Source organism: Aethalodelphis obliquidens, unplaced genomic scaffold, assembly GCF_003676395.1.
Source record: "Aethalodelphis obliquidens isolate GAN/ISIS:26980383/991018 unplaced genomic scaffold, ASM367639v1 scaffold38, whole genome shotgun sequence".
Taxonomy (NCBI): domain Eukaryota; kingdom Metazoa; phylum Chordata; class Mammalia; order Artiodactyla; family Delphinidae; genus Aethalodelphis; species Aethalodelphis obliquidens.
The window spans coordinates 13,803,497-13,821,862 of NW_020837982.1; the positions used below are offsets into that span (position 1 = coordinate 13,803,497).

General features: G+C 42.2%; 1 protein-coding gene across 1 annotated transcript in view; it reads left to right on the plus strand.

Annotated features, from left to right (window-relative positions):
- The window catches only part of DNAH9 (dynein axonemal heavy chain 9), a 299,454-nt gene that overhangs the window by 126,197 nt on the left and 154,891 nt on the right, over nucleotides 1-18,366 (plus strand). The window contains exons 31-35 of the mRNA XM_027131074.1: nucleotides 641-928; nucleotides 9,029-9,239; nucleotides 13,851-13,978; nucleotides 15,558-15,666; nucleotides 16,398-16,545. Of these exons, the coding sequence (XP_026986875.1) occupies nucleotides 641-928; nucleotides 9,029-9,239; nucleotides 13,851-13,978; nucleotides 15,558-15,666; nucleotides 16,398-16,545 (884 nt within the window). The remainder of the gene's footprint in view (nucleotides 1-640; nucleotides 929-9,028; nucleotides 9,240-13,850; nucleotides 13,979-15,557; nucleotides 15,667-16,397; nucleotides 16,546-18,366) is intronic.

An 18,366-nucleotide genomic window follows, 5' to 3' on the forward strand; every position in this document is an offset into this window, starting at 1 on the left:
CACAGCTCTAATTAAATAATGACCTGCTGTGAAGCAAGTAGCAGAGCTGGGACTTGAACCGAGGTCTGTCTGAGCTCAGAGTCTGTGCTCTGGACCGCACGCTCCACCCCTTCCTCACCACTCCAGTCCCAGCCCTGGTGTCAGCAGTGTGCTCCACCATCCCACGAGCCTACACTCAGAACCTGTGACCTCTGGGTGCCTCCTTTGACAAAAACTTTAAGGAACTTTTTTTTTTCTCCTTTTCTCAGAGTTTGAAGGCCTCTTTGAGGCAAGTATGCTCACCTTCGGCCACCTCTGAGAACTAACACATCTCCCTCCTTGACAACCCTTCCACCCTCTGAATGTTCAAGGAGTAGCCAGATAGGTTTGGAAGCGGCCTGTTTAACCTCCCTGACCCCCAGCCCCCCATATGCTCTGTGTCTGCTCGGTCGTCATAACAGCCAGAAAAGTGACTAATGTCAGACCAGGAGCTAGGATCCCGGATCATGATCTACTATGTCGTTAATCTTTTCCTTTGCCTCTGCCTTGGCCTCAAAAGTGACCTAGTACTGGTGTGCTATCTAATCCTGCGGACACTAGCCCGAGCCCGTGGGCTTGTGCATCCCAGCAGCTCTCGTCTAACCCTGCTGCCTTCCCGCAGGATCACTATGACTGGGGCCTGAGGGCCGTCAAGTCTGTGCTGGTGGTGGCGGGATCCCTGAAGCGAGGAGATCCTGACCGGCCCGAGGACCAGGTCCTGATGCGCTCCCTGCGAGACTTCAACATCCCCAAGATTGTGACAGACGACATACCCGTGTTCATGGGCCTGATCGGGGACCTGTTTCCTGCCCTGAATGTCCCTCGGAGGAGAGACCTCAACTTCGAAGCTTTGGTTAGGAAGGCTGTGGTGGAGCTGAAGCTGCAGGCTGAGGACAACTTTGTGCTCAAGGTACAGGGTTTTCCCTCCCAACATTTTTTTGTCTCTTAATTCTTTTCTTGGACAGTGGATTATACTTCATCCGTAATCCAAAGTGTAGCTTTAGAGGTACAGATACTTACGACTTTGCAATAACTCAGTTCAACTCAGTAGCTCTTTATTGGCACATCCACAGTGTGGAATGTGTGGTGAGGAATGCAAAAGAAGGACAAAGCCCCTACCATCAGGGGGTTCACATTCTCATGGGAGGAATGAGACACAGGCTTTGCTATAGCACGTGTTCCTTTCATGTGAATTACTTCATGCACCACTATACAGGAATGACAGTCAGGTAAAGTAGAAGCTGTGTTGGTTCTTATGCATTTTTCTGATCTTGAAAATGCTTTGAAGTGATCAGGAACAGGCTTTACACAATTAAAGAAAAACCTGAGGGTGGTAGATAGAAGAATTCCTCCCCCTACCCTGCCAAAGATGTCCACAACCTAATCCCCAGAATTTGTGAACGTGTTACATTACGTGGCAAGGGAGGATTAAGGTCACAGAGGGCGTTAAGGTTGCTAATCAGCTGACCAGGCTGTGGGGAGATGATCCGGGTTTATCCAGGTGGCCCAGTATAATCACGACGGTCTTTCTAAGTGAAAGAGGGAGACAGAGAGTGTCAGTGACCCCACGGAGGAAGACTCAACCAGCCACTGCTGGTTTTGAGGGTGGAGGACGGGGCCATGAGCCAGGGAGTGTGGGCAGCCCCTAGACGCTAGGAAAGGCAAGAGAACCGCCCCCCACACACACACAGCTTTCAGAAGGAATCCGCCCTCGACACCTTGATTTGAGCACGGTTAAGACTTCTGGCCACCCAAACTGTAAGCTAATAGATTTCTGTCATTTTAAGACATTAAGTCTGCAGTAATTTGTTACAGCCATAGAAAATGAATACATTTAGCAATAGACATAGACTTAAAGAAAGAAAACCTGAAACTTTAGTGCACGTATAGCTAAGTCTCATGGCTGTAGGAACCACGGAGGTTCGTGCTGTTTTCTGGGGAGGCTTAGGGTGGGTGAAGTCACTTCCTCATGTATTAAAACAGTGGATTAGTGAAGAAGGCTCCATCTACAACCGACCTTTAGTTCTTTATTAGAAATTCATACACCCATGATCTACCTCTTGACAAAAGAAGCACAGGCCCCCAGATTTAAGGTTTCAGAGGATAAACGGACATGAGGTAGGTTGCAAATGCTCTCTAGTGACTTCACCGTGCTAGTGTTTTTACTGGGATTAGGATGCATTGTTGAGCTTCGAGGGCTTTGGATACAACATTCTGTACGCTTTGAGTGGTCTGCGCAATCTTGTTTTTCCATGAGTCTGTTTGCAGAAGGTAACATTTTTAGGACGTATTGATGTTGTTACAGTAGAAGTGCCTGCACACAGATAACTAAACCTGGAGGGAGGATGTGACAGGTGCCACAAGAGAGGGTCCTGGAATACAGGGATAAGGGCAGAATTTTTTTTTCCTGTACTGTTACCTCTCCAGGATATGCCACCAAGCTGCTTCGCAGGAGAGAAAGTGCTCCCCCTTGAGGAACTTACAGACTGGGGGCTGGTTCCTTCTCCACTCCAGGTGGGGTTTCTAGCACACAGTACTTGCATTGGTTGAGATTAAGCTCTGGCTACAAATAAACAGAACTGGTGTCTGCTTTCATTTCTGAGATTACATTTTACAGAAGAGAGCAAAGCATCACCTGGTCCTTTGCAGCTGTGATTGGTTTTGCCCGTGGAGCAATCCCCACTCCCAACCTCTCTCCTCTTAAGTTTGGTAGATAGACTTTTTAAAGGTAGAGATGGGCAGGAAGGCCTCCCAGATAGAGGGAAGAGGGTCAGCCGAGGGTAGACGGGGAGACGTAGAGATTGTACAAGCCACAGCAAGAAGTCCAGTGTGGCTAGAGAAAAGGGTATTGGGGTGGGGGAGGGGGAGGGAGCAATAGGACCTGAGAGATAATAGGTGGCCGTGTTATAGAGGGCTTTGGATGCCAGATGAGGGGTTTCCTCTGAAAGGCTCTGATCCTGAGGGGCACCCTCACCCCAGAGATGAGTTAATCCGATGAGGCTCCTAGGATGCAGGCACTGAGGCTGACATCTTAGAATCAGGACAGTCCACATCTTCCCAGCCTCTCTGAGAGTCTGCTAAGGCAAACGACCCTCCTTCCCCATTTTCTGCACTTTTTTCTGCTCAGAATCTCACTCTTTCTATTTATTTGTCAGTTGCCCCACATTGTTTCCTTCTTTTTCTTCCCTTCTTTTCATAACCACTTTCTGCTCCTCTGATAAGACAGATGCCATCTACTAAAGGTTCTTGCAGTAGATGATGTTTTCTACCGACTTTTCATTTACACTGTCCACTTGAACTGTTTTCTTTGAAATATAGTTGATTTACAATGTTGTCTAATTTCTGCTGTATAGCACAGTACACTTGAACTTTTTAAAGTTACTTCATCAAAAACCTCTAGGGAAGCTCTGGTTTGAGAAGGCATCCTGCAATCTTTTAAAAGTGATAATATAACTTAAAAAAAATGGAATAAGCCCATAGAAGTGTGAAAACTGGGAAGGGGATATAAGAATAGATTTCTGGAAAGATGGGAAGAGGATGAAAGCAGGTTGACAGATCAAACAGAGCAGGGGGGCTGCAGGCTCAAATATGCTTAGAAAGGGCTTCAGGGGAAGAGGAGCCAGGAGGCGGCCAGTCTGCCAAGCAGAACCCCAGAGAAGCTCAGGGCTTGGACTAGGCAGTGAAGGAGGGCAGGGGTGGGGAAGAGGACTGAGAACACGGGGGTGGGGGGTACCTTAAGCCGGTGGGGGAGGGTATTAAGTCTGTTTACCCAATCAATGTACCACTTAGCTCCCCACACTCTCCCCCAGCTCCCCCTTCTAGGCCCAGGTTCCCAAGAATGCAGACCACGCACAGCCAAGCATGTAACTGCAGCCAAAAAGAAAGGTCTAAGGGAATTTAATAAACTCTTTAGGAGGGAAACTGTGACTGCTCTAAGAGTTTGAAGCCCATACATTCTGTTTGGGCTCCTCGGCCTGAAGGCCAGCACCTGCTCACTCACCCACAAGTAGAAGAATAAAGACAAAGGCCAAGATCTGACTGGGAGCACAGACCTCCCTCTCAGTCCTCCCTGCCTGGAAGGAGACCCGCATATCAAGCCGCAGACAGCACCCACCCCAGCCTCCTAGAAAACACAGTGCAGCTCTCCGTTTAAACCTGAGGCTCACCAGATACTGGAGGCAATCAACAACACAAGAGACAGACAGACCGACAGACACCCACACACAAATGCACATACACACGCAGCAACTGACTCCAGGGGAAGTTAGGAAGAGAACGTTTTAAAGTCCTAATTAGTATCGTTAACGAAAATAAAGAAAACTAGATCCATAAAACAAGAATGAGATGCTATCAAAAAATGAAAAGAACTATTGGAGAATTGCAAAGAACTCTTTGAAATGTAAAACTGAATCACTGATAACACACACAATTCAATGCGAGGACTGGAAGGTAAAGCCAAGGAAATCTCCCAGGATGAAACTATATATATGTGTGTGTATGTGTATAACAAAGTATAATATATATAGTACACACACAAAGAGAGACAGATAGTGTGAGAGTCAAGGTGACACACAGAGGATTATCTACGTTACGTAACGTGTTGTCAATGGGAATTCTAGAAAGAGAGCCCTTGAAGAACTGGACAAACGTGTACAGATTACATGGGCTCAGTCAGTACTGAACAGAGTGGATTTCAATGGACTTATACCAAGATGCGTCATAATGGAATTTCAGAAGTCAAGGGCCACCAGAAAAAGATAAAAGTTTCCTGGCGGGGTGACAGATTGAGAAGGTGGTACCGGTGACCCAGGAAGGAATGAAATTCAGGATGACATCAGAACCTCTCATCAGCAATATCAGATAGTAGAGTACAAGAAAACCATTCCCTCAAAGTTCTGAGGGGAAATGATCTCAAAACTAATTACGTACCAAATTATCATTCAGGATATTTTCAAAGAGTTACAAATTTTACTATGTATGCATCCTATTTGATTAAGTTACTTGAGGACATACTATAGCAAAACGAGGATGAAAAACAAGAAAAATATCATGGGATTCAAAAATTTCAGAATCAAATAAAGGAAGTCCTTGAATTATAGCTGTTAGCAGGCCTAGAAAGCAATCAATCCAAATCGAGTCAGGAAGTCCACGGTCTCTAAGGAAAAGGACCCGAAAAGTAGATAATTCAAAGGAAGAATAGATGAACAAGATGAAATGTCTCATGTGTTTTACTGAAATTCTCAGTTATGAGAACTAAGGCATCTGTCTGTCTTAACAAAGAAAAAAATTAAAAACACTAAGAGAAAAAGGATTTTTTTAAAGTAAGTGTGAACCTGATATTGATCAATATATAGAGTGTAAGAAAAGAGTATCTATTTGACCTTGAATTGATGTTCAGAACATCCTCTGTCAAGTCATGACATGAGGCCCACAGAGAACGTGATGTATTCCAGGCAACTGCTTCCTTCTGTAGTGAAAAATATCTACAGTGGTAAAAATCGAAGCCGCTATTTGTCTTCAACTCTTAGAATCATGGAAAATAGAGAAGGTCTAAATCTAAGTATGAAACAGAATGTAAATATTACCAAACATGGCAATGTAAGAGTATAATGTGTCTGGCAGAAGATAGGAGATGGAAACGAGAAGAAAAGGTAAAAGGAAGGGTAGAGATACATATATATTTACCTTACAGAAGATACTGTCAAAAGTTGATGGATTAATCACAGTCAAAGTAGAAATAACCCACTCATCAGTTGATAAATGGACAAACAAAATGTGGTATGCCTATGTAATGGAATTTCATTCAGCTGTAAGGAGGAATGAAGTACTGGTACATGCTACAGCATAGATGAGCCTTGAAAACATTGTAAGTGAAAGAGGTCATTTCATTTTCTGAAATGCCCAGAATAGTCAAATTTATAGAGGCAGAATGTGTATCAGGGGCTGCACAGGGATGAATTAGGGGTAGGGATGGGGAGTGACTACTGATGGGTCTGGGTTTTCCTTTTGGGTTGATGAAAATGTTCTAAAATTGGATAGTGGTGATGGTTGTATAATCCTGTGACTATGCTAAAAGCCACTGGAAAAAGGTGAATTTTATGGTATGTGAATTATGTCTCAATACAGTTGTTGAACAAAAAGAAGTTGATGGAACTAGAAAGCAATTTTAAGTCTTTCTGATATCAGGGAATCAGTCAGTAGTAGTTCACGGAAAAAAAAAAAAAAACAACCTAGGTTTATAATACAGTCTCCATTCAGTAGCCAGAACACCATCCACTGCCACCACCTCTCCTGTTCTCTGCCCCACCCCCACCCCGCCCTCCTCCATTTTAATGCAATACCCTCAGGTCAGTTTCATGCTTAAAATCTTCCAAATGCTTTCTGTTGTACTCAGAATAAAATTCCAAGTATCAATTTCTGCATATCTGCCCCCTGCTTACCTCTCTTACCTCATCTTATACTGCTCCCTCTTCCTTTTTTAATTTTTTTAATTTTTTATTTTTCTGTTCTCTGAGCCCTCCAAGCTTGCTGCTGAACTTAAGGCTTTTGCACTCACTGTCACTCTACCTGGAATGCTCTACCACTGGTCTTCGCATGGCTGACTCTTTTTCATTCATATGTTAGCTTAGATGTCAGCTCCTCAGAGACCCTTCCTGATCACTTCCCTCAGTTTTATCTGGGAAGATCCTGCACTGAGTCCCTGAAAGCTGAAAACAAGAGCCAGGATTGAGAATCTCTTTTGGGTGATTTTGGGGTTTGAATCAGAGGAACAGCAATAGCTTGGGATGGAGGAGAAAAAGATATTGATGCTATGGAAAGCAAAACTCAGTATCCCAATAAATAATCCTTCCACACTGGAAGCTAACTGTCTTTTTCCCCGAAGAGCCATTTATCAGCTACCTTTATATTACTCTCTTCATATAAGTGGTACCACTCTCCTAATTCCCTTGTTGTACAATTCTAGAATTCTTTTTAACACTCCTATTAATTAAATTTTTTAAAATATAGGAGTCATTTTAAATTAATTAATTTGCTTTACTTTTTTTATTTTATTGAAGTATAGTTGATTTACAATGTCGTGTTAGTTTCAGGTGTACAGCACAGTGATTCAGATACATATATCTGAATATATACATATACTTTCTCAGATTCTTTTCCCTTATAAGCGGTTATAAAATACTGAGTTTAGTTCCCTGTGCTATACAGTAGATCCTTGTTGGTTATCTGTTTTATATATAGTAGTGTAATTTTTTTAATGTAGAATAAATAAAATGTTTGGGGAAAAACTTTCTGTTGTCCCACAGAAATGTTCTGTCAACATTTTAGCACATTTCCTCTTCAGTTCACTTTCCTCAGCTATTAAGGATTTATAGTGTAAAGTATGAGGAAACCTGATCTACAATAAAGTTCAAATGTTTTAGCTCATGACATGCAAGACCTTTCCTGATAGGGGTCATCCAACCTTTCCAGCCATCCTTCACATTTTTTAAAAAAATTAATTATTTATTTATTTGTTTGTTTGTCTGTTTGCTTGGTTTGGGCTGCATTGGGTCTTCATTGCTGTGCGCGGGCTTTCTCTAGTTGCAGCGAGCAGTGGCTACTCTTCGTTGTGGTGCACAGGCTTCTCTTTGCAGTGGCTTCTCTTGTGGAGCACGGGCTCAGTAGTTGTGGCTCTCGGGCTCTAGAGTGCAGGCTCAGTAGTTGTGGCTCATGGGCTTAGTTGTTCCGCTGCATGTGGGATCTTCCTGGACCAGGGCTCGAACCTGTGTCCCCTGCACTGGCAGACAGATTCTTAACCAGTGGGTCACCAGGGAAGTCCCCATCCTTCACATTTCCAGCAAATATTTCTTCAGCACTTGGTCTCTGCCAGATTCTCTGCTAGACACTGAAAATAGAGAAATATCAATAAAAGTCCTGTCCTGCCTGCCTTCGAGTAGCTGATAATCTAATAGGCAGACAGAAAAGTAACCATTGCAATATTGGTAAGTGCTAGGATGCAGGATGTAGGTATGGGACACCTACCCCAGGCTGCAGGCTGTGTAGGGGCTGGCCAGAAGAAGGTAGGAGACGGGATCACTTCTGAACAGAAGGCACGGTGTGTTAAAGGCCCAGGCACACGGAAGAGAATCATTAAAGAGCTCCAAGAAATTGTCTACCTGGTATGTGTGTGCTGAGGGATGAGAGATAAAACACTGGAAGCTGTTTTGGGCCAAGCTGCAAAAGGGCCTTGTAAACCAGTGTAGGGATTTGGGATTTCATCACTAAAACTATGGAGAACCACTGAAGGGACAACGTGATGGCAGTGACTTGATCAAATTTTCATTCCAGTAAGTGTACAACAGTGTAGAAAGGTGAGCCTGGAGGCAAACTAGAACAAGAGTGATGATACCGTCAATTGTATCATTGTCCTCAAGGAGCTCCTTGACTGCAGCCTCATCAAACCATCTGGCCAACCATGTCATGCTCTGTCACACCACAAGCCTTTGTTTGTGCTGTTTCCTCTGCCTGGAATATCCTTCCTTTTCATCTTCTTGGCAAACTCCTACTCATCCCTGAAGCCCCAGTTCAAATGCCCCCTTCTCTGTGAAGCCTTTCGTGTTCCATTTATCTGTACAAAATCAATTGTTTCTTCCAGTCTTCTCCCATAGCTCTTAATAAATACATCAGCTATAGCAATTATCACCTTACATGATAATAATTTGTCAACATGACTTGCTTCTCCATCAGACTGTGAGATGATGGAGGGCGGAGAGTCATCTCTGAATCTCCCTCACCAGGCACACTGCCTAGCACTTTGTTGTGACTAATAATTATAGGATGGAATGATGAATAAGTGAGTAAATGAATCATGTTGCCCCTACATTTACGACCCCATCACATCTTGGGGGGAGTAACCCTTCCTGTGTTGACCTCAGGTCTCACTTCAGACACCAGTCTGGCTCACAGAAGAGCAGTTGGGACGTGAGTGAGTGACAGGCTGGTCACTCTGGCTGAATTCCATGTCTCCCAGGTGGTCCAGCTGGAGGAGCTTCTGGCTGTGCGGCACTCCGTGTTTGTGGTGGGCAGCGCGGGAACTGGAAAGTCGCAGGTGCTGAGGTCCTTGCACAAGACCTACCAGATCATGAAACGCCGCCCCGTCTGGACTGACCTCAACCCCAAAGCAGTCACCAGTGATGAACTCTTTGGCATCATCAATCCGGCCACACGAGAATGGAAGGATGGTGAGAGCGGGATACAACTAAATCAGCCCCTTAGGCAGAAGAGAATGCAGTAGGGTGAATGCAGAGGAGGGGACATTGGGCTGATCTGTATCAGGTTAGAAAAGAAGGTGGAAAGAATCAAAGAAAGGAAACTGATTTTGGCTTGGAGGGGAGCCTCAGCCCTTGGGATAGTCTCTTTCCTTGGGGACTCTTCAGCTGCCTCTTGAGAGAGGGCACCTTAAAGAGGATAAAGCAAGGCAGGCATTCTCAGATACAGTTTCGTGATTCTGGAACGCAAGTCATGGAGTCTCTACGTTGCCTGGCAGAGGGTCTAAGACGAGGGTAGGATAGGGAAGCCCACTGCTCATTCTGAAAGGAGCAGTTCAGTCTAGCATCCCTCAGAGGGTACCTCCCTATCAGCACCGCCCCAGGAGTGATGGGGAAGCTGCTACAGAAAACTCATCTCAGGAGGATCCTAGAACCATGGTCCCTTCCACAGCAAACCCATGCTCACTCGGTGCTGACCTCAGCCTCACCTTCAAAGAATTAAAAATCACTGGTAGATGTTGGAAAGTGTCTCCTGTCACTGGGAGAGAGCAGAAGAGAAAATGGAGAAAACTCTCTATGAGCTGATAGGACCTCTTTCTAAAACAAATGTGGCTTCTGTAATGAGGAAATCTCAGCTCCATCCTAACACCCCAGTGTTAGTAGTCGTCCCAATCAGGGTCAAACTGCCTGGACTCCTCTAATTTAGGACCTTCCATCAGAGGCCTAGAACAGTGGGATTTAATGAGCAGCCTCTCTAATTTTTATTTCACTATTAATGAGGCTTAATATACTTTCCTTCTTATTGGTCTTAGTAATTGGCTCTTTTGTAATTTTATTCCTCCTTATTATTTTCTTATCAGTTTGTAAGAACTTTTTTATATACCAAAGACATGAACCCTGTATCTGTTATATTCACCACTAACGGTTTTTCGCTGTCTGCCATTTGTCTACAGACGCTTCATGGCATGTTTACCATGCACTTTTTAAGAAGGAAATATGTCTATCTAGTCTTTTTAGCACCTGGAATTCCTATTTGGTTTATAACTCTTTCTAACTTTAAGCTATATAGTATCATAAATTTGGTCTAAAAGGTTCTTTTCACATTAACATTTTTTATTCATCGAGAATTTATTTGGGGGCTTAGTATGAGGTAAGGTAGAGAATGAACTTTATTTCCTTCCAGATGGATAATTGATTGTGACAGCACCATTTATTAAGTAAACTGTCCTTTCCCTCTTGATTTAAATTCCAACGTGTCATATATGCAGTTGTCCCTTGGTATCCATGAGGGATTGGTTCCAGGAACTCCTATGGATACCAAAATCCATGGATGCTCAAGGCCTCATCTAAAATGGCATTGTATTTGCATTATCCTAGGCACATCCTCCCATACACTTTAAATCATCTCTAGATTACTAATAACACCTAGCACAATGTAAATGTTGTATAAATAGTTGTAAGTACAGTGTAAATGCTATATAAACAGTTGCTAGTGTGTGGCAAATTCAAGTTTTGTTTTTTGGAACTTTCTAGAATTGTTTTTTTCTGAATATTTTCGATCCATGGCTGGTTGAATCCACGGATGCGAAACTCGCAGATACAGAGGGCCAATTGTATTGACATCTGATTCTGGGTTTTCTGTTTTGTTCCACTCACCTGTTTATCTAATCCTATGCTAATGTCATTCTATCTAGGTTATAATCATTTTATATCATTTTCATGTCTGATGAAGTAAATCCCTCCTCAATATTTTTCTGTAATTTCTCGGCTAGTCTTAGGCATTTCTTATTCCATATTAAATTTAAGCTCACATAATATAATTCAAATTTTAAACAGTGTTGGAATTTTAATTAGAGTTTTATTAAATATACACATTAAATATGGAGAAATTGAAAAAGATTTATAATAATCATAAAACTGTATTCACTAAATGAGAACTTTCAAGTAAGTGGAATATAACTTTTTTTTTTTCTTTTTTTGTGGTACGCGGGCCTCTCACTGTTGTGGCCTCTCCTGTTGCGGAGCACAGGCTCCGGACGCGCAGGCTCAGCGGCCATGGCTCACGGGCCCAGCCGCTCTGCGGCATGTGGGATCTTCCCGGACCGGGGCACGAACCCATGTCCCCTGCATCGGCAGGTGGACTCTCAACCACTGTGCCACCAGGGAAGCCCGAATATAACTTTTTAAATATTTTAAGAGAACTTGATAAAAGTAGACATATAGTGGATTATATTAATACACATTTTTCAAAATTAGAAAGATTCAGTAGACAGAAAAATAAGTATAGACATAGAAGAATTAGGAAATGCATCCATCAAACTCAGTGTAACACGCTGATATAGAACTTTGCATCTTGTAAATAGAAAATATTCCTTTCTTGGTAGGCTCATGGAACATTTCCAAAAAATTAAAGTTTAGTTGGGCACAGAAGAAATTGTAATGAATTCAAAAGTATCAATTTTCACACCACATTGTTTGATACTAATACAACAGAATTAGAAACAAATAGCAAGAAAATGACCAAAAATAATTTTACTATTTGCAATCAAGAAACAGTAAGCCCTGGATTAAAGGGAACATTAAATTGCAACTCCTCTTGGAAGCAATATAAAGAAGAATACTTCATACAGAAACCTCTGGGACACATCTAAAGCCAATAAGAAAAAACTCAACTCTAAATAATTACAGAAGGTAGGATAGAAATAAAGGAAATCAGTATCCATCCTAAGAAATTATTCAAAGAGTAATAAACTAAACCTGAAGAAAACTGGGAAGAAACCAAGAGAGATAAAAGCTGAAATTAGTGGGAAGGAACAAAAAAATATAGGAAGGATAAATAAATATAAATACTGGTTCTTTGTAAAGACCAATAAGTCCATTGTAAGCATGATTAATGGGAGAAAGAGAGAGTAAAAGTATGTAAGATTAGGAATTAGAAAGAAGATATAACAGTAGATATAGACAAGATTAAAATGGAAGAGACACAATTAGATGATACATATTCGAAAAACTAGAAGAAATAGATGATCCACTAGCAAAATATAAGTTTAACAAAATTTACTCAATAAGAACTAACACAGCATTGTAAAGCAACTATGATAAAAACTTATTGAAAAAAAGAATTAAAAAATTCACTCAATAAGAAGTAGAAAAAGCAATGAAAAGGAAAATCTTAAAATAGTAGCTGAATAAAAGAAAGAGAAAGAGATAAAAGAAAGAGAATTCCAAAATCATCAAAGGACACCTCTTAATTCATTTTATGAAGCCCAAATAATCTTGATATCAACCTTTGTGCAGAACCAAAAACAATAGCCCAATTTCACTTATTAATACAGATTTAGAAATTCTCAATAAAATATCAGTAACTAAAATCTATCAGGATCTCAAAAGAATAATAATACATTCTGACCAAGTAGCATCTGTTCCAGGAATGTCAGGACAAGTCAATTACTTTTAAAGTATCACCATAAAGCATTGACAAATTAAAGGATAAAATAATTTGATCAATAAATAGGTGCTAAAAACTCAGTAGCCATTCCTAATTTTAAAAATTCTAAGTAAAATAGGAATAGAAGGAAATCCCTTAAGTACAATTAATGCTCTTTACCTAAAGCCAAAAGGAAAAAAAGAGCATTCTGAATGATGAGAAAATAAAGCCAGTTCCATTAAAACCAGAAATAAGCCAAGGAGACCTATTACCAACATTATTATTCAGATATGCTTGGTGGGATTCTGGAAAATGCAGTAAGACAGGAAAATGGAATACATCTTATAAATTGGAGGAAAGGAGATAATTATTACTTTGGTGATTATACCACTTTATACCTATACAACTCTAGAGACACTATTGAAAAATCACTAGAATTAATAAGCATATGTATTAAAGGTAACTATAAAATAAAATACACAAAATTTGAAAGCTTTTTTCTATACTAGCAGTCGTCAACTAAAACTGAAAGTCAGGGAAAAAAATTCCATTAACAATAACAATAAGAACTGAAATGTTTAGGGATACATTTAGCCAAAGAGATACATTGAAAATGCTGTAAAAATTTATTAAGGAACATAAAACAATATTTGAATAAAAGAAAAGACATACCATATTATTGATTGGGAAAGCTTAGTATTAAAAAAAATCAATTCTATCCAAATTAAGAGATAAATTTCATGTAACGCCAACTAGAATCACATAGGGCCTTCTCTCAAAGCCTGCGTTTGGCAGGATTTTCCCAGGCCGCAGTTTCAAAGGATGAAAACCTTACCTAAGAAGGTTTTATGTAATTCCATCACGTCACAGTTGCCTGTTGAAATGGTTCACTGGGTCCCTTGTCAGTTAAAAAGTAGTACCATCAGGTTTCCTTCTTGTTTTGCTGTTGCTGCTGTTCTTACAAAAAGCTGGGCCAGAGCACAGAGAGAGTGGAACCTTGGGAGTGGTCAGATTCTTAATAGTGTAAGTTACAAAGCCACTTCTGACCTGCCTATGTACACCTCCTTCTGAGTGTTGTAGCTGATAGGAAAAGGCTGTTTTAAGAGGAAGAAGCTTGATGGTGACCTGGAAATTAAGATATCCATGGTTCCTCTTAGGATTGTTCTCTTCCGTCATGCGGGAGCTTTCCAGCATCACCCATGATGGGCCCAAGTGGATTCTACTTGATGGTGACATAGATCCAATGTGGATCGAGTCTCTGAACACTGTCATGGATGATAACAAGGTACCAAGGGGGAAGGGGACCCCACCTCATCCCTAATCATCAATGAAACCAGTCCTTAGGCACATCTAGAAATCTTGATTCCACACAGGACTGGCCCCAAGCAAGGAATCATTACTGCTGTCTTTATTTTCTCCTGCTTTATTGAGATATAACTGACATATAACATTGTCAATATATAATTGATATATAACACTGTGTAAGTGTAAGGTGTACAACGTGATGATTTGAAATATATATTGCAAAATGATTACCACAAGGTTAGTTAATACCTCCATTACCTCACATAATTATGTGTGTGTGTGTGTGTGTGTGTGTGTGTGGTGAGAACTTCTAAGATCTACTCTTAGCAACTTTCAAGTACACAATACAGTGTTATTAACTCTAGTCACCATGCTGTACATGACGTTATTCATCGTGTAACTGGAAGTTTGTACCCTTTGACCACCTTCACGCATTTCCTCTGCCCACCCCACACCCCCATCCCTGGAAACCACCAACCTACCCTCTGTTTCTATGAGTTTATTTTTTTAAGATTCCACATATAAGGAGATCATATAGCATTTGTCTTTCTCTGTCTGACATTTCACATACCATAACACTCTCCAAGTCCATCCATGTTGTCATGGATGAACCTGGAGAAGGATTTCCTTCTTTTTATGGCTGAAGAATACTCCACTGTGTGTGTGTGTGTGTGTGTGTGTGTGTGTATCACATTTTCTTTATCCATTCCACCATCAACAGACACTTAGGTTGTTTCTACATCTTGGCTATTGTAAATAATGCTCCAGTGAACATGGAGTGCAGATAGCAGATAACTCTTCAAGATCCTGATTTCACTCACCGGTATCTTCGGTAGACGTCTTAGAACTGATTCATCCCATAGAGCAACTTTCACTTTGTTCAGTGGCACTGCCATCACTCACATGTTTTTAGTATTGTTGTAATTTCCTTCAGAATCTTCTGCATACAGGTTAATTCAATATTTAGAGCTGAAAATAATCTGAAATCATTTATTCAAATCTTTAAAACTGAGATCAGAAACATTCTGAGCCCGTCATGCATCCTCAATGGTGACCAATCTTTATCCATGGAGAATACGTTTTATTTTTTATAAACAATGAAAACTGAATGCCAATAAAGTGGCTGTTAAGCTGGGAACTGTTTCTAAACTTGTTCATAAAGCACATCTAGGCTAGACGTTTTACAATGGTTTCAACGTTTACAGAATCATTACAATAAGTGTGTGCTCTTCCAAAAGAAACAGGAGTTGTATGAAACCTGAGCCTTTTCCTTTAATTATCCTACTTTTTCATTATGGTCTAGTTCATTCAAATCATTGACATCCACTTAAACTTTTTAGATAGCTTTTTTCCTGATTCAATGCACACAACAGGGATGGAGGTAAAGGGGCCACAGAAGGAGAGTGACAGGATTGTTGCAGAAAATTTAGAAAATACTTATAATCACAAAGAAGAAAATAATCATCCTAATTCCTATCAGGAATAATAGCCTAACTCCCCCTAGCTGGCCATGTGACCTAACTCCTCCCCACCTGCCGTGTCCCTCCTCCTGTGTCCAGGTGCTGACCCTGGCGAGCAACGAGAGGATCCCTCTGAATCCCACAATGAGGCTCCTCTTTGAGATCAGCCACCTGCGCATGGCCACGCCAGCCACTGTCTCCAGAGCAGGTATGGCCCACGAAAGGAAAAACCACAACTGCTCAGTTGAAAACGGGTGCCTCTAGGGATACATATGACATTGCTGGCTCTGAAGGAAGCTCCAAACAGGAGCCAGACATTGATCATCCAAAACCCCAGCCTGAATCTCAGCCCTAATCCACACCCACGAAGGTGAGCCAGTGCCCTACAGCCAGGACCACGTGAGCGTCTCAATTCAGAAATGTTACGATAATGGGAGGGGATTGGCCCCTGAGCTGAACAACAGTCCTCTGCACATAAGTGCCTCAAATTAGGCTACTTTCAGGCCAGTTCTAGCCTCCATGAAGGCTAATGAAGATGATTGAGCATTGCAATTTCTCACCACATCCTGGTGGAAAACAATAACTTTATACGTTAACTTTCCTGGGTGGGACACGGTTCCATCCTTTTAGGGGCCACCATGCGATCTGCACCCTTCCTCACCATGACAAGTATTGCTAATCAATCACAGCCTGCTTGCCTCCTGAGCCTAGACTTGGCCTCAGGATCCTTCTCAACACTGCCTTCCATCAGCTATTATCAGTCAGTCGGAGTTGATCCCAATAGCAAACCCATTTGCCCTCTCAGACCTCGACCAGATTTCTGTTCTTTTCAAGCCCAGCCTTCAGTACATTTTCTAAACAGAGAAAATAACTCTCTGGAATGAAGAATATCCTGAGGTCTATGGAAATGTCACTAAAGTGTATCCTCTATGCTCCCAGGGATCCTGTACATCAACCCTGCAGACCTGGGGTGGAACCCTCCTGTGAGCAGCTGGATCGACAAGAGGGAGACCCAGACTGAGAGAGCCAACCTAACCTTTCTGTTTGACAAGTATCTTCCAGCCTGCTTAGACACACTCAGAACCAGGTAGGCCAAGGGGTGAGGAAGGTAACAAGCAATAAAGAGCCTGTTGGCTCTTACCTGATGTCCCGCTGATGTTCTGTCCTGTCCCCAAAGTCAGATGTCCCTAGGCATTCCACCCCGGGTGTGGCAGATGGCAGAGGGGAACACACGTTAGGACGGTCATGGGATGCCTGTTGTCAGTTCAGGCAGGAAGCGAGGTGAGTGAAGAGGAGAGAGATGTAAAGGACCTTTTGGAGGGCTGCAGGGTGTGTCTGGAGGAGGCCGTGGGTGGTGGTAGCATGGACAGCAATCCTGAGACCCTCTGCTTCGCAGGGCATGCAGCTGGCCCTCCTACACGTGACACAGGCCAGATCAACAGGCCTAGAGGTGAAGATGACACCTGTCAGCAACACAAGGGGCCCACTTCCTGTTCCTGGCTGTGGGCTTCCATGGCCTAGATGATACAGGATTGGGTATAATGCATCATTTGACCAGTCCTGGCCCTCTAGACCCTAAGATTTCACTCTTCCTCCAATGGGTTTGCAAAAGTAAAAGCAACAAGCCCTGACCACTTACCACATAAACAAAATAGTAATTGCTCTTAACCAAAAGGATACTTATTATAGCAAGAATATTATACGTGTCTGCAGAGAAGGGTTCCGGTGTTTGGAACCTGCTTTTGTTTTACATTCTCTTTCTTTGCCATTTGACGCATCATTCAACGAATCAGGTACTCAGCCTCAGCCCAGTTGCACCATCAGAATCTGGTGCTGTAAAGGCAACGTGACTCCCAGGGCAAAATGACCCGAGGCACTCTTTCTTCATGTGCCCCGCCCTCCCCCATCAAAATCCACCGTGTTAAGAACGAATTTTATGTAAGTAAAAACTGAGTCACAGTTGAATAGTTGACATAGTGATATGTTTTCAGATATTAAACATTTATTAGTTTTGATTTTGTAAGTTTTATACTTCAGGGTTAATAATTATTTTTCCAAACTTCAGCGCTTTCATAAAGCCTTTAAAAAGCCTTTAACCCCTTGTGGCTTGTGAGCTCTGTGGCCCTGGGATCTAATGAGATAAAGCAGCCGTGGCAGCAAGAGTCTGGAAGCAGGCGGTCGTGGTTAGTGTCTCAGATAGACAAGGGCTGCAAAGAGTTAAAGTGGCAACAAAGAGGGAGGTTTTAGGAAAATAGCATCCCCTATTCTTTAAGGTTTGCTGAGACACTTGTACAATTTATCCTTAACTAAAAATTAGGCCATTCCCCACTCTGGGCATTTAGAACAAGAGATACCAAACTCGTGTGTGTGTGTGTGTGTGTGTGTGTGTGTGTGTGTGTGTGTGCGTGCCTGTCTGTCTGTCTGTACACATGTGTGCTCGTGTGCAAGCACAGCCTCTGAAACAAACTTTAAAGACTGTATTAAGTCCATCCAGAGAAACATCCCCCCACCACCAGTCTCTGAGCCCCGTGGTTAACAAGGAAAAACCCATAGCTGTGGTTGAGGGTGCCCGCTCTGGGTTTCCTTCATGTAATTCTCAATATCCTTATGAGGGCCGACCATCCTGCAGATGTGGGAGCCAAGGTCCCATGGTGCTCACTCAGTGCCTCAGCTGGTAGTGACAAGACACTCACTGCAAAGTCCTACTGCTATTTTATTCATCACCGTATTGTAATGCCAGCTTTCTGTGGCCCCGTCACGACAAAGCAATGCCAACACACAGTAATTTTTATATTGAACAAGCAGGGCTCGTAAGGGGTGATTATAAACAAGTTTATTTTGTCTCCCACTGTTCCTTCAAAAACATTTTATGTTCTCCTTCTGCCCCTGGATGAAATCTAGGTCAACA